General features: G+C 36.4%; 1 protein-coding gene across 2 annotated transcripts in view; it reads left to right on the forward strand.

Moving 5' to 3' along the window:
* The window catches only part of LOC132302959 (phospholipid-transporting ATPase 3), a 33,324-nt gene extending 18,616 nt beyond the window's left edge, over nucleotides 1-14,708 (forward strand). For both annotated transcript variants that reach the window (XM_059799974.1, XM_059799975.1), the window contains 20 exons: nucleotides 5,559-5,665; nucleotides 6,011-6,076; nucleotides 6,466-6,587; nucleotides 6,698-6,788; nucleotides 6,895-6,972; nucleotides 7,066-7,182; nucleotides 7,427-7,576; nucleotides 7,663-7,761; nucleotides 9,169-9,311; nucleotides 9,628-9,729; nucleotides 9,816-9,879; nucleotides 9,960-10,172; nucleotides 10,819-10,984; nucleotides 11,067-11,146; nucleotides 11,253-11,492; nucleotides 12,064-12,285; nucleotides 12,374-12,541; nucleotides 12,718-13,071; nucleotides 13,154-13,257; nucleotides 14,157-14,708. In XM_059799974.1, the coding sequence (XP_059655957.1) occupies nucleotides 5,559-5,665; nucleotides 6,011-6,076; nucleotides 6,466-6,587; nucleotides 6,698-6,788; nucleotides 6,895-6,972; nucleotides 7,066-7,182; nucleotides 7,427-7,576; nucleotides 7,663-7,761; nucleotides 9,169-9,311; nucleotides 9,628-9,729; nucleotides 9,816-9,879; nucleotides 9,960-10,172; nucleotides 10,819-10,984; nucleotides 11,067-11,146; nucleotides 11,253-11,492; nucleotides 12,064-12,285; nucleotides 12,374-12,541; nucleotides 12,718-13,071; nucleotides 13,154-13,257; nucleotides 14,157-14,460 (2,990 nt within the window). In that variant the 3' untranslated portion in view covers nucleotides 14,461-14,708. The remainder of the gene's footprint in view (nucleotides 1-5,558; nucleotides 5,666-6,010; nucleotides 6,077-6,465; nucleotides 6,588-6,697; nucleotides 6,789-6,894; nucleotides 6,973-7,065; nucleotides 7,183-7,426; nucleotides 7,577-7,662; nucleotides 7,762-9,168; nucleotides 9,312-9,627; nucleotides 9,730-9,815; nucleotides 9,880-9,959; nucleotides 10,173-10,818; nucleotides 10,985-11,066; nucleotides 11,147-11,252; nucleotides 11,493-12,063; nucleotides 12,286-12,373; nucleotides 12,542-12,717; nucleotides 13,072-13,153; nucleotides 13,258-14,156) is intronic.
* The last annotated feature ends 1,377 nt before the right edge of the window (nucleotides 14,709-16,085 follow it).

Consider the following 16,085-nt stretch of genomic DNA (forward strand, 5'->3'; position numbering starts at 1 on the left):
TCATATGCTCTATGTTTTTCCTCACTACTTTTTTTTTCCTAGTTGATACTCACACACCCCGCTCCACGGAAATTGTTTTACCCAAAGGCTTGAACCTGAGACATGATGCTTCATGAGACACCAGGGTCCAAGTTCTCACCCCCTAGGCCAACCCCGTGGGGTTTACTACTTAACTTCTTTATTTACTTTTTTATATTTGTCAAAGGTTTCACTACTTTTAGTTTTTTTGCCGAACTTTATAGCATTATTGTTTTGTTTTTACGAATTTTTGGACTTGTTCTTTCCACCACTAAGTTTCTTTAAATAATGGTCCCGTTCCTTTTGATTCTCCTAGGACTTCTTTTGCTACTCTTTTAATATATTTAGTCATCTTTATACCACATTAAGTTTGTTTCATTTTCCACATTCCAGGTTGCTTCTTTTTAACGTCCTATTTTTAAATAATTCTATTTTCTCCCCTATTAAATTCCACCGCCTAGTTTGGTTTATGGTTTTCTTTCCCCTTTTAGGTTTTCCTTTATACATAAATCTAAAACAAGTAGCCTATGTTGTGAATCTTACAATCTTTGCTTTTTAATCTATCTGCCTTTGTAGTTAAAAAGTAATCAATTTGACTCATATTTGATCCACTTTTAAAGGTTATAAGTGTTCATCTCTCATTATAAAATAGGTATTCCTAATTATAAGATTATATGCTACCGCAAAATCTAAGATAGTCTACCCGGCACCATTTCTATATCCAAATCCATGTCCAACATGTACCATCTCATATCCTCCACACTCTTTTCCTACATGACCATTAAATTCTCCTCCTTTATACACTTTTTCTCCTTCAGGTATCCCTTGTATCAATTCGTCCATATGTTCTTAAAATTGTGTTTTAATATCGTCATCTAGTCCTCTTTGGATATTTCAACCTAATACGAGTTTTACTAAAATCCCATCTTCTTTTTTAATAACGGTAGGGCTGCAAATGAACCAAACGTTTGATGAACAACTCGAGCTCGGCTCGCTAAGAGCTCGACTCGTGTTCGTTTGTTTAATAAACGAATAATCTCAAACATAATTTTCAAGATCGTTTAATAAATGAACCAATCCCAAACAGCCCCCGGCTCAGCTCGTGAACAGGCTTGTTAATAGGCTCGTGAAAATTATAAAGATAACTTGATAATTATTTGTGATGAAAGCTTAGCCCACATATTATAAGCCCATTAAATATTTAGTTTCTTTCATTTTATATGAGACCAACCCAATTCATATTATAAACACTCAACCTTTTAAAAGAAAACCCAAGCCCATGAAGCCCAAATATTGATATATATAATGTCTAACCCTATTTTATTTTTATTTTTTCCCCAAAAAAGAGAGTCTAACCTAACGCTAATACCCTATTATCCTCTTCACTCTTAACATCGAGGCTAGGAGCCCTAGCCACACACCACGTCCTCCAGCGATCTACGGTGGACAACACGCACACTCTATCTCATCTTTATCTTCACTATGATGTTCTTAATATTGTGATCATGTTGTATTTATATAGTAGGTCATTCCATATCTTTCTCTCTCTTCTCTCTCTCTCCTCTCATCTTTCATCTCTCATTTCTCTCGTATTCCATGGACTTTGTTTCTGACTATTTGTTGATTATGAGTATAAATGACGAAGATCTGAACAAGTTTTATTTTTTATAAGTAAAATTCATTAAAGTCACTCAAAAGGGGAGTTCTCCCATCAGAACAAAATGCCGCTACCAGTGACATTACATCTTTAGACTATCAACAAAATCCAAAAGACTATCCATCGATATACAATTTCACCCATTAACCCAAAAGAATAAAGAAAACCAAATATTGTATTTGAGAGACCAAATAGGAGACTCCTCCCCCTCAAAGGATTTCCTATTTCTCTTGCGCCACAATCCCCCACCAAAGACAGAGGGGAGTGGCCCTTCAAGCATCTCGACTCAGCTCTCCACTATACACCCTTTCCGAGCCTCAAGCAAATCAACCGTGGACTCAGGGAACACCCAAGCCACACCAAAGGCAGCCAAGAACATAGCCCAAATGTCCCTCACCACAGGGCAATGAATCAGAAAGTGGTTCACAGATTCGCCTGACATTTTTTTTTTTTTTCATACTTGGTGTTTGTATAAAAAAGGAAAAAATATTTACAGGCGCACAAAGGGCATACCCTCAGAAAAGAATTGAAAGATCAATTCTGAAAAATGAAAAAATTCAAAACAAAGAAAATCATCAAAATTACTATCTAGAGAGATCTTGAATAGCAACATTGTAGATATCAAGAACTTCAAATAAGATTTGTGTAGCAGCATCTTGAGGTAGTCTAAATAAATGAGCATGCAGCCTGCCATTTCTTTCTTGCCAAATGCTCCACAATGAAGCCACAAAAATTGAATAAAACATCTTATTGGTCTGTTGAGAGAACCAATACAACAAGTCTTCTAATGTGGAAAATAAAGAAATATCAAAATTCCAGCCCATAATATCCACAATCCATTTCCAGAAACTATTTGCATAAGAACACCCAACAAAAAGATGGTCTCTGGTATCACACTCCTGTAGACATAAAGAACACCTTGAAGCTAATTGTACCTTCCTCCTCTGAAGATTTACCATTGTAGGAAGCCTATTTTGAAACAGAAAAACACCAAACACAGACCATTTAGGCCGAGATTTTCCCCAACAAACTTTAAACCAATCCACCTCTGGATGGTTTATTCTGCAACTTTCCCAAGCTGATTTGAAAGTAAAAGGACCTCCATCCCACGTAAGGCGATCTGCTCTTGCATGAATAATCAAAGTCTGAACATAATCCTTAATTGGCCGGAACATAATGTCTTGTAAAAGCTCCAAATTCCATTCACCATTGTCCAAAAGAGTAGACAAAGGAGTATCCCAAGTAAACCCCAGCCTTCTAACAATTATATGACCAAATTTCTGAATCAATGTTTGGCCTTCACACCAAGGGTCTGTCAAAATCTTAAAACTATGCCCAGTACCAATAGAAAAACTAATGTTGAGATGCATAAGATCCTTGGAATTAATCAAGTTCTTCCAAAGAATAGAATGAGAAAACTTTGGAACTGCATTCCAATAAGTAGAAGTAGAGGAGTACCTGTTCTTGAACCATGGAACTCAAATTCTGTCTGAATTTTGCAAATATTTCCAAGCCAAAACGCACTGGGAAGTATGCTGCAAATCAAGCAATTTTCTGAAACCCAGCCCTGCTTCCTTTTTAGGCCTACACATCAAATCCCAACTCATAAGATGCAATTTCTTCATATTCTTTTTGCTGCCCCACAGAAAGTCTCTACACAACTTTTGAATATGATTTAGGACAGCAACTGGCAAGGGAAAAACACTACACCAGTATAAACATATTGGATTAATAACTGTCTTAATTAAGTCAGCCTTCCCTGCAACTGACAGTAAATTGTTACTCCAAACAGTGAGCTATTTTGAAATTTTGCCAATAAGCACAGTGCAATGAGCTTTCTTTAGACCTGTGGAACACAAAGGAATGCCTAAATATTTCAAAGGAAGCAACTCTTCTTTGCATTGCAGCAAATCAAGAATAGCTCTTCTTCTTCTGACAGCCTTAGAAAAAATAACACTTGTCTTTTGATAATTAATCTTCAAGCCAGAAGCCTCACCAAAGATTTTTAAACAAACCTTGCAAGGATCTAGCATTTGATATGGAAGCTTTACAAGTGATCAACAGGTCATCTGCAAAGAAAGTGTGACATGTAGTAGAACCAGCCTTCAAAGCAGTATGAGATAAATTGATCCTTCCATTAGCAACTTCGGAGTTAATGAATTGAGTGAGTTGATCTGTCACCATAGTGAAAAGAAGGGGGGAAAGAGGACATCCTTGATGCAGCCCCTTTGTAGGTTGAATAAATCCTGCAGGAGAGCCATTAAGGAGGACAGAATATTTTGTAGATGACAGAAGATTGGAGATCCACTTAATCCAATTTGAACTAAAACCAGCAGCTGTCAAAGATTTCAAGAGAAAACTCCAAGAAACTGAATCAAAGGCTTTGGAGATATCAGCTTTCAGAGCCATAATAGGATGTTTATATTTGAATTCACTGACCATTTCATGCCCCATAATAATAGCATCCTGAATTTTCCTACACATGCAACACCAATTCACTGCAACCTGGCGTCTTCTTCTGAGGTTGTCGAGAGTGAGGATACTTCCAAGGGCAACTGACCATGCAAAGAAAGCCACCTTCAAGGGGGCTTTAGTCCTCCAAATAGCTCTCCAAGGGAAGGAAAGGCCAGGGGTCTCCATAAGACTTTGGTAGAAAGATCAAACCTCAAACACCCCTCTCAATGACCCCTCCCACACCATCACATCCATACCCACACCCTCCACCACTTGGTCTTAAATCAGAGCAAGAAAATCTGAAATCTCCAAAAGCTCCCAATCATGCAACCCTCTGCGAAGCTGCACATCCCAAGCCACCCTTCCATTATCAAGCCGATAACAGTCAGCAACTACAACATGCTTATTCACAGCAATCCTGAAAAGATGAGGAAATCTACAAGCCAGCACAAGGTCCCCACATCATTGATCCTCCCAAAATCTGACGTGCATCTGAACAAGTTTGGGATGTGATTCTGAGTATTTGTTGATTCTTAGTAAAAATTGTGAAGATTGATCAGGTTTGGACTGTGATTTATTGTTTGTGTATATAAATGTGTGTGTCTGTGTGGAGGATGTATATTTAGGTTTGGGTATAAACGAGCTTGACTCGAGTAGCTCGTGAGCTCGTCAAACCATATTGAGCTGAGCTCGATCAGGTTGAAGCTAGGCTCGGCTGAAAACGAGCCGAGCTCAAACATGCCTGAAGAGAAGCCGAGCCGAGCCCAAACACTCCAAAACTCGGCTTGGCTCAGCTCGATTACAGCCTAACAGTTATCACATTTTCTTTTAAACTCTTGTCAATGATTATCCCCACTCCATTTCTATGTCTACTCGTTCCGATATAATATAATTTATATCCTTCAATCTCTCTAGCTTTTGCTCCTATCCACTTAGTTTCTTGTAGACATAAAATATTAATGTTGCAGCAATTAAGCACGACATTATTTTCTTTTCTTTATTTCATTATTATAAGCTCTAATTAACTGGTGCAAAACCGATGTTCTTTTGAATTCAAGGTCTTTATGTAGAAATTTGGATAATCTATTAAGGATGTGGTATCTTGGATGTTGCCACACTCTTATTTATTTATTTATTATTATTACTACTTTATTGGGGTCATTTTTTTGAATAAAAGGTGGTCCTTTTTTGCAATTTTTTCTTTTCAGTCGAATTGAATTTTCACTGCTGGAAACCATCGAACATATTCTCATTCATCATGTTAAATTTAGTTTGTACAGGATGTAAGTTAATATGAATCTGACAAGTGTTTATAAGCATAAAGGACCCACATTCATATTCCACTCCTCCCTCCCTCCCTCCCTCATATTCATATTCTAAGTTGTTTTCACATTTTATTTTTTTATGAGGATTTTTCTATTAATTGCAGGTGAAATACAGTGTGAGCAACCAAACAATTCATTGTACACTTTCACTGGTAATTTGATGATCCAAAAGCAAACTTTACCCCTTAGTCCAAATCAACTTCTGTTGCGGGTACGATTTGATAATTTCTTTTTGTCACTTATTGGTGGCCAGTTATTTTGAGTTTCACTTCTAGTAGTAATTCAGGTGAAATTGTGATACTTGGCTGCTTCTCGTATTGTCATCATTTTTGCAGTTCTTTATTATCTGTTAAATGATCTTATTTTTGTGAAATTCTATATTTATGTGCTTGATAATTTTTTGAAGTTTATTAATTTAAATTACATATATCTGCTCTCCCGTTTGACTGATTCTTCTATACTCTATTGGTTCTCTATTATTCCTTTGATTTTCCGTTCACTATCCACTGGTGAAACTGAACTGGCATTTGCTCATTGGCTCTCACCTTATTTCCAGGGATGCAGTTTGAGAAACACTGAGTACATTGTTGGAGTTGTTATTTTTACTGGGCATGAGACAAAGGTGTGCTTTTGTAGACTGATTCAATTTGTGTCGTTTTCCCCTTTTTGCAAGTGAGCCATGTGTTATCCACGAAATGATCATAATAAAATCATTTCCTTTGTTTGAGGCTAGTGACACCTTTTTACATATTTCTAGCACCAAGAATATATTAAGGAAATTAGTGCCATTCATTGCGTCAGGCACCGATACCAATTCTTACTAAAATTTACTCCAATGATTAAATCTGAATTAGTGGTGTTTGTTTTTTGAAATCTCTATACATTAATATTTTTTGTTCTACGTTAAGCTACTGTTCTTTGTATTTTTGATGTGTTCATTGCTCACATCATCTTTTATGGTACTGTTTTATAACATTTAGCATCTCTATGGCTGCCTTGTCTGAATTGAAGGTTATGATGAATTCTATGAATGTTCCTTCCAAAAGAAGTACGCTAGAGAGGAAACTTGACAAACTTATACTCGCTATATTTGGTCTTCTCTTCTGTATGTGTGTGCTTGGGGCCATATGCAGGTGTGACAAGTAGCTAAATTATTCTATATATTATGCTGTTATGAAATTTCCACATTCCTTTGCAAATTCTCTCGTGATTGACAATTTTTGTGCTTCACGAAATTCTTCAGTGGTGTATTTATAGATCGTAAGTATTTCTACTTGGGTCTTCGTGTACCAGAGAATTTAGATCCACAGTTCAACCCTGACAACAGATTTATGGTAAATTTTCCTTGCTGCAATTGGAGGAATCCTCTAAAATTAGTTATTTTTCATGTTCTTATTTTCCTAATCTATTTCTTATTGCTTCTGTTTGTTGATCTTACAGGTTATCTTTTTGACTATGTTTACCCTACTTACTCTGTATTCACCAATTATCCCCATTTCTCTTTATGTTTCTGTTGAGGTTGGTGTCTGTGTTATAACTGTTATCATTTTTGTTTTGTCAGGCTGCACATAATTTATTTTCTAAGGGTTCTTATTGTTTTTGTTTCTTCAGATGATCAAATTTATTCAATCCACTCAATTTATTAACAATGATTTGCGTATGTACCACAATGAAACCAATACCCCTGCATTAGCACGAACATCCAATCTCAATGAGGAACTTGGACAGGTAAATGCCATAATGCCTTTCTAGAGGGAGGAGTGACGATAGTCCCTTATCTATTTTTCTCTTTCAGTAATTAAAAGGCATTATTACTGTTATAGTTCTTGTGAAAAAAAAATATTGATGTTGGGCTTTCTCTAAATATTGAGGCCTTTATTATTTACTTTTTCTTATTCTAGTTTAGTTTTATACGGCTGTTTGTCAAGTGGAGCTACAAGCTATCAACTTTAAGTTGTTCCTTTGGCTACAGGTGGAATACATATTTTCAGATAAAACTGGAACACTGACGCGAAATTTGATGGAGTTCTTCAAGTGTTCAATCGGAGGAGAGGTCTATGGAACTGGTGTCACTGAAATTGAGATAGGAGGAGCACAGCGGAATGGCATGAAAGTTGGGGAGGTAAGTTTAGATGTCTTTGCTTGGAAAATGATTAACTTAATGTATATGTTGATAATATTAATGTCACTAAATATTTAAATGTTCAGAAATCTTCAAAAGTGGTACATGAGAAGGGTTTCAATTTTGATGATGCTAGGCTTATGCGAGGTGCTTGGAGGAATGAACCTAATCCTGATTTGTGCAAGGTAAATCAATTTGTTTGGTAATAATGCAATGAGCACTGGTATCCAGATACAAGATGTGGTTTGACATTTAAAAAATTAAGGTCTATATATTTATGTATATATATCATACAGAGAAGGACCTGTTACGGGACCAGCCTCCCCCACTGATTTTTTTTTTTTACAAAATTACCTATAATTTTTATTAAAATCTTAAAATGCTTCCCCCACTCAATTTTTGATAATACCCCATTATATATTCTTGTTTTTCAAGGCCGCCCCCTCTCATACAATTTTGTGGGTCCGTCACTGATAGCATAGTTTATGGTAGTAGCTCATTGTCAATTGATTAACTATTTTTACATCATATAAAGATTAAGTTTTTCCTTAAAAAATTTACTGCTTTGGTAAAATTCACAATATACATTTGAAACCAGGCAGTTGACTTTTGCCGTATTCTGGAGGGAACATCAAAAGAATATGTATATGGCACTTCTTAATATTTATTTTTAAAATATTTGTAATTGTTATTAGATGTCATTATATTATAAGAATTCTCTACCCGTTTGATACTTCATCTCTGCGTTTGATATCATTGAGACAATATTCTAGTGTGCAGGATCTAATTTTAAATTCTGCAATATGTGGATATGTGCATGTGAATATTATCCTTGAGAGTGTGCAGTATCTAATTTTAAATTCTGTAATATGTGCATATGTGCATGTGAATATTATCACTTATAGTATTATTTCCGTCTTTAATGGAGATACTAAGTTAACAAAAAATGGACGTCTCAATTTAATCTTCTGGGAAAATGCTTTTGGATCCTATAACCTATTCTGCTTTGTTTCCTTTGCTATTGGTGGCACCTCCCTTTTTTGGCATGCATCATTTTAATCGGTGTCTTTTTTTTAGGTCAGGTAAGTACTCGCACACTTTTTGCTCACACCCAGGCTCGAACCCGTCCCCTCCTCTTTGAGGATGGGGGAGGTTATACCATTGGGCTAGATGCCCTTTGGTTTTTAATTGATGTGCTTAAGCATACTGAACAATGGAACCCCTTCCCTCTCTTTTTTAGTCTTTTGCTAGGATAATTCATGGCATTAATTAGTAATTTTATATAGCTTTTGGTAGCTTTTGGTAACTTTTTAAATATGGAATTTCTCCTATTTGTCTTAATATAACATTGTAAATTACTCAATACTGATTTGCTTAATTTGATGCTGTTTTCAACATGAGCTTTATAGTGTAATCACTTGGTTGAAATTTAGTTTTAGCTGTTTGTTAGGATCTGAGTTAGATGGATTGTTAGTCAAATTGCAATAATCATTCATTTGTTGCCTATGTAGTTTCTTTCCTGGCATATGGTCATGTCACAACACATACTATCACATATTTTTAGTCAAAGCTTTTGTTTTTTTGTTGTTTAGGAATTCTTCAGATGCCTTGCTATATGTCATACTGTACTTCCTGAGGGTGAGGAATCCCAAGAAAAAATTAAATATCAAGCTGCATCTCCTGATGAGGCTGCTCTGGTTACTGCTGCAAAGAACTTTGGCTTCTTTTTTTACAGGTAAACCTTTTAATAATTCCTATGCTTTGTTAGGAATGGTATTATTTTCTCGTACTTTTCATTTGAGTGACATATCCTTTTCCCCCTCATATTCCCCACCTTTTATCTGTAACAAATTGAATCGCAGATTGAGTAGTGGTTCTTTGAGAGAGTTTGTTCTGTTATATTATTTTTGGTTGTAGAAGTGCTTAGATTTTGCACTGACTGGCATTGTACTGAAGCTTTATTGTTATTGTAGCAGCATTTCTATTCTTCAAGGGCATTTGGCTTGGTGCGAGGTTAATAATTTGCCTTTTTATCTTTCTTTTTTTCCCAGGCGTTCACCTACTATGATCTATGTTCGTGAGTCACATACTGAGAAGATGGGAAAGATTCAAGATGTTCCTTATGAGATTTTGAATGTCCTTGAGTTCAATAGGTAGGTAATCTTAACGACTCCTTGTATCACTTGTGAATTCATGCTTGATGATTATAACATCGATTGTATTTTATTTGTGTATTTAGTACGAGGAAGCGCCAGTCTGTTGTTTGTCGTTTTCCAGATGGTAGGCTTGTACTGTACTGCAAGGTAATTGATTTGTGAGGCTTCTTATGTGAGTTGAAAATTACAAGGAAAAAGATGACACTTGGACAGAATCTCTGTCGCAGGGTGCTGATACTGTAATCTACGAAAGATTGGCATATGGAAATGATGATTTAAATAAAACAACCAGGGAGCATTTGGAACAATTTGGAGCTGCTGGATTGCGTACCCTTTGTCTGGCATATAGAAATTTAAGTGCTGATGTATATGAAAATTGGAATGAGAAATTTATTCAGGCAAAATCATCTCTGCATGACCGGGAGAAGAAGTTAGATGAGGTATGCACTAGCTTTGAATTAATGATGTTTGTCTCTCCAATACTTGTTTACTTCTGAATTTATAATTTTATGAGACAATTTTAATTCTTTTGAATTAAAATTGTCATGTATACAACATTGACAACACCGTCTAGGACCAGAGACTTTGTCCACTGGATAGATGGAACCACCCCAAAGCCACATGTACCAAGTCTGGGAGGAGTTGAACTTGAGACTTGTTGGTTGTCACCAAGAGATCCTAACCAACCTGGCTGTCCCATTGGGATTGGTTATGGTAAGTGTCGGCAGTAACCAACCACCATCTCTTAGTGATTATTGGCAGTCAACTTAGTACCCTCATTAGAACAAGTTAAAGGGGGTGTTGATCTCCTTGTAATTGTATTTTAGTTGTCAATATTGTAAATACCTAGCCTTTAAGATTTGGAAGCTTGTTCAACTTATTGATTCTCACTGGAGTTTATTTTGTTATGTCATTTTCCCACTTCAGATGTCTAATATTATAGATGCAAGAATAGTTGCTTCCTGTATTAGTGCTCTTCTTGGAATTCAGCTGGTTCTGTATGATACTAGTGTGCATACTCTGTTTAGTTTCCATTTAGATATGGATTAGGACATATCTGCATAAAAACGTGTGAAATTTTTGCAGGTCGCAGAGCTCGTAGAAAAGGATCTTGTTATGATTGGGTGCACTGCTATCGAAGACAAACTTCAAGAAGGAGTACCATCCTGTATAGAGACTCTTTCTAGAGCGGGAATCAAGATTTGGGTGCTAACAGGGGACAAGATGGAAACAGCAATAAATATAGCTTATGGTAAGGCAGTATTTAATGAGATATGATGCTTCCATTTGTTTATGTTTTCACTGCAGGTGTTGTTTCCTCATATCTCTCTCAGCATGCAGGTTGCTTGATAATGGCATGAAACAGTTTATCATTAGTTCAGAAACTGATGCTATCAGAGAAGTTGAAAGCAGAGTAAGTTACAATTCTTAAGTAACATGTTTTTTGCATGTAGTTACATCAAATTTGTGTATTTTAGCGTATTTGTAGGTTCAACTGTTGCTTTAACTTCTGTTTTCAGGGGGACCAAGTGGAGATTGCACGCTTTATGAGAGATGCAGTAAAGAATGAGCTAAAGAAGTGCCACGAGGAAGCACAAAACTGTCTTCATACTGTATCTGGACCAAAATTAGCACTAGTAATAGATGGAAAGTGTTTGATGTATGCATTGGACCCAAGTTTACGAGTAATGCTACTGAATTTGAGCTTGAATTGTACTTCAGTAGTTTGCTGCCGAGTTTCTCCTTTACAGAAAGCACAAGTGAGGTTCCTTGCCATGCTCTTCTTTATGTAGATAATTGAAGTGTTATTTCTTCTAAACATTAAAAGTAGCATTTGACTTTGAAATATATCTAACAGAAAGTTTTATGATCTCCAATTATGATAGAAGTATACCCCATTTGTATTTGAGCTTATCAATGCATTTTGCAGTATGATAGTTTCCTATGCTTGGATTTTTTTTCTTTCTTTTCTGAAAGTCTTCTTTTCTGCATTTTATGCCATAATAATAACCAATCTACGTCCAACAATTTTATGCAATTCTAATAACCAATCTGCTTGGCCAAATGGTATCGCGAATGTATTACTCTTGATTTGACTCATCGCTATAGAACTTGGCAAAGCAGCATATTGAGACAGGTTGACAATTTGGTCTCATTCTGGCTTATACACCCTAAAACTTGTGACATTAAGAAGTTGTGTCAGTTGCTGTTTGAAAACTGTTTTAAAATCCATTACAGCTTTGATCACGAAAGTTGATATATGTTCAATCTGCAAGTCTTATGCTGCTACGTGGTTTAGGGTGAAATCTAAATAATTGTTGCTGTTTGCAGGTGACAAGCCTGGTCAGGAAAGGTGCACGGAGAATAACACTTAGCATTGGTGATGGTGCCAACGATGTTAGCATGATTCAAGCAGCTCATGTTGGTGTTGGAATCAGTGGGATGGAAGGAATGCAAGCAGTGATGGCTAGTGATTTCGCAATTGCTCAGTTTCGTTTTCTTACAGATTTGCTTCTTGTCCATGGACGATGGTCATATATGAGAATATGCAAGGTTTAACTTTTCTACCTTTTCCTGACCTGGAGAACTCTTATTTCTTTCCATTTGGAATTTTACATTCCAGTAAAATTCCTCACTGCAGGTTGTGACATACTTCTTTTACAAGAATCTTACATTCACTTTGGTTCAATTTTGGTACACCTTCCAAACTGGGTTTTCTGGTCAAAGATTCTATGATGATTGGTTTCAGTCTTTGTACAATGTTATTTTCACTGCCCTGCCCGTTATCATCGTTGGACTTTTTGAGAAGGTATTACATTCTATCAATTTATGTTGATTTACAAAGGACTCTAATATCATTAGTTCAGATTAATGGTTTTATTCTGAAGACCCAATCTTACGATCAAATCTTTGGTACTCTCCAACCCTCTGTGCAACCTATTTGAATCAATAAATCTTTGATTGTTCTATTGTGTTCTTTGCCAGGACGTCAGTGAATCTCTTTCCAAGAAGTACCCTGAGTTATACCGGGAGGGAATAAGAAATACCTTCTTCAAATGGAGAGTTGTGGGGACTCATGCTTTCTTTTCAATTTACCAGTCGCTAATCTTCTATTATTTTGTGACCACTTCCAGTTCCCGTGGTAAAAATTCATCTGGCAGGATGTTTGGCCTTTGGGATGTCAGCACAATGGCCTTCACCTGTGTCGTAGTAACTGTAAACATTCGTCTTCTTTTGATGTGTAACACGCTTACAAGGTGGCATCATATTAGTGTTGGGGGAAGCATTTTGGCATGGTTCATATTTGTCTTTATATACTCAGCTATTCCCGGCGCTAAGGTGTGCCCTTTACTAAAATCTCAACAACTGCTTATTGTACTGGTATACATGCTAACTTTCTCATTGCTTACTTTCACTGCAGGGTATCTTTACCGTCATTTATGTGTTGATGAGCACATTCTACTTTTATCTTGCACTTCTTCTTGTTCCCATTGTTGCTCTTCTTGGCGACTTCTTATACCAAGGGTAAGTTTCAAAAATGATTTTCTTGAAGCACTTTGTAGCTTCCATATATGGACAAGGTAACTCTTGATGGATAGGCAAACTTGCCTCATCATGTTGTTACTGGTGAGACAAGGCTTGTTCCTATGGTCTACCTTTAGAAGCGACATAGTCCATGTCGTGATGATTACACATACTGAAATGGGTAGATAAACAGCTTCTGTTTTATTGTTTGTGGTGCCTAAATCTAAATAAATAGCTGCTGGAGGTGGTCTCTGTCTGGGCTATAAACTACTTAAAATTACCATCGCTCTTGGATTTTTCTGAGTTGGGTGAGAGGAGTAGAATGGAATATGGAGATGGCATGCATCAATAATGTTGGCGTCCCACATCTCCTTGCTGGTTGTTTTTTGTTTTGTGGGGGGTGGGTGGGGCGGCAGGACAATATCTACACAGCGGGACGGGTTCACCATTTATGGTGTAGACGTCATGCTTTTCCTAAACAGGGAATATCACACATATTACTAGGCCTAATCAGAAGCAAGCAATGAAAATCTCGTAACCACAATGATGCAGCAACAATGGAAAACTTGGAATTAAGCACCCTCGATGTAAACTTAACTTCGTTTGCACCAACAACAATGCATTTAAGACATAACTGTGATTCAAGCATATCATGGCTCCACTCCATTCTGCGAATATGTCAATTGTATACATGATATGGTTCTATTATGTAGGCCTGCATCCGAAAAGAAAACATCAGTTTCATGTAGTAACAAAGTTAGGATGACATGCATTTCACTTGTATTTTCTGTGGCAGTAGTTGCAACTACATTGGATGAAAACATCCCTTTTAAATGCTCTGTCTTAGTTTGAATTTCTAATAGTTAGTTTGTATCTAATGCTGATTGCTCTTCCTTCAGGGCTCAGAGATGGTTCTTCCCCTATGATTATCAGATAGTTCAGGAAATCCATAGGCATGAGCCAGATTATAGTTCTGCAGGTTTACTGGAGATTGGGAACCAGCTCACGCAAGATGAGGCGAGGAGCTATGCGATGGCACAGCTCCCTCGAGAAAATTCAAAGCACACCGGTTTTGCTTTTGACTCACCCGGCTACGAGTCATTTTTTGCCTCACAGCAAGGTGTGAAAGCCCCGCAGAAGGCATGGGATGTGGTGCGGAGGGCTAGCATGAAGACACGACCAAACATACCTCGAAGTAATTGAACTAGAACAACATATTTGTACAAATCCATTACTTTTTTGACGGTTAAAATTAGAAGAAATTTGTGAAATTAGGTTGTGACATATCCTAGTCTTGATTCTTCTGAACGGGCTCTCTGTCCCCAGTTTCTCCCAACCTTTAGAACTATAGTGGTTGTTAGGGCTGTAACAAAGGTACTACTACGATTTGTGATTGAAAACATGGTGATTTTGATCATGCACGTCTTAAATACAACATGAATTTCGCAAAAGCTTGTAAAACATACTAGCCTCATCTTTTCTTCTCTGTTATGTGCGACTTTATTGAACAGCCATCTTTACCGCCATTCATGTACTGTTCGTACTCCCTCCTCCCTCCGTCCTCATAATAAGTTTCATGTTTTGGGAACTGATTCACAAGGAGTATTTCATAAAGATATGTCGGCCTCAATTGATCTATATATTTCATTTTAGAGATGGAATAGCAACAGATATGGCAGGCAATGAATCTGGTGTTTTGAATAATTTCTGAACTCTAAGGCTTGTAATTAAAGTATTATGGTACGTTTGAGAATGGAGGAGATCAACAAGCAGTGGAGGTCGGCTGGCGGAACAAATGATGAATATTAGGGTTTCAGAATTGGAGAGATGGTGGGCATAAATGGCAATTTGGTGTGAAGAGAAGGAATTGTGACCGAGAGAGAGCTTTACCGAGTCTCACACGAGAAAATCTCAAACCAAGAAAAAAAAAATCTTCTTTCTTTTTGGATAACCCGTGAAAAGATCTGCATGATTCAAGTTTAATTTTTTAATTTTTTTGGACACATGTTAAGTTGTTGTTGGTCCATATCAGCATTAGAAAAAGAGGCCTACTGATGTGACCTAAGGCAAGCTTTTTCCTTTTGAAGAGGCATCTATTAAGAATTAATTTCATAGTTTTCTCTAGAGTGTGGAGACAATATTAGAGTTCTGAATTTTGCTGTTGGCTGAAACATATTAAAGGAAAAAAAAAGAAAAAAAAAGAAAGAATAAAAGCAAGGTATTCACATTGCTTATAGCAGATATCATCATACATAAGCAAGTAGGAATTGTGATTCACGAGTTAGAAGGAGTACTTTATAAAGATATGTGGGCCTCATTTGATCTATATATATCAACTCTAATTGGCTTAAAGTTGAAACATGCAAATATTGGTTTGAGAATTTAGAAATAACTAATTTTGAAGAGGCATCTATTAAGAATTAATTTCATAGTGTTCTCTAGGGCGTGGAGACAAGATTAGAGTTCTGAATTTTACTGTTTAGAGTTCTGAATTTTACTGTTGGCTGAAACATATTAAAAATAGAGAAAAAAAGAAAAGAATAAAAGAATAAAAAAGAAAGAAAGAAAGAATAAAAGCAAGGCATTTACATTGCTTGTAGCAGAAATCATCGTACATAAGCAAAGAGTGGAGAACCAACTAGCCCTTTTGTTTTCCAGTGAAATGGAAGTAGTTATTTTTTTTTTTTTAGATGGATTAAAACCATAAAACTCCCCTGTACTTTTAAAATCTTCCCTAAAATCCAAGCAGAATAAAAAAAATAAAAAAAAAAAAAACAAAAACAAAAACAAAACATTCCAGATAATAACTTGTTAAAGGTGTCATGAAA

Source organism: Cornus florida, unplaced genomic scaffold (assembly GCF_030987335.1).
Source record: "Cornus florida cultivar Cherokee Brave unplaced genomic scaffold, ASM3098733v1 CherokeeBrave_3.0.0_Hap2_Chr04, whole genome shotgun sequence".
NCBI classification, from domain to species: domain Eukaryota; kingdom Viridiplantae; phylum Streptophyta; class Magnoliopsida; order Cornales; family Cornaceae; genus Cornus; species Cornus florida.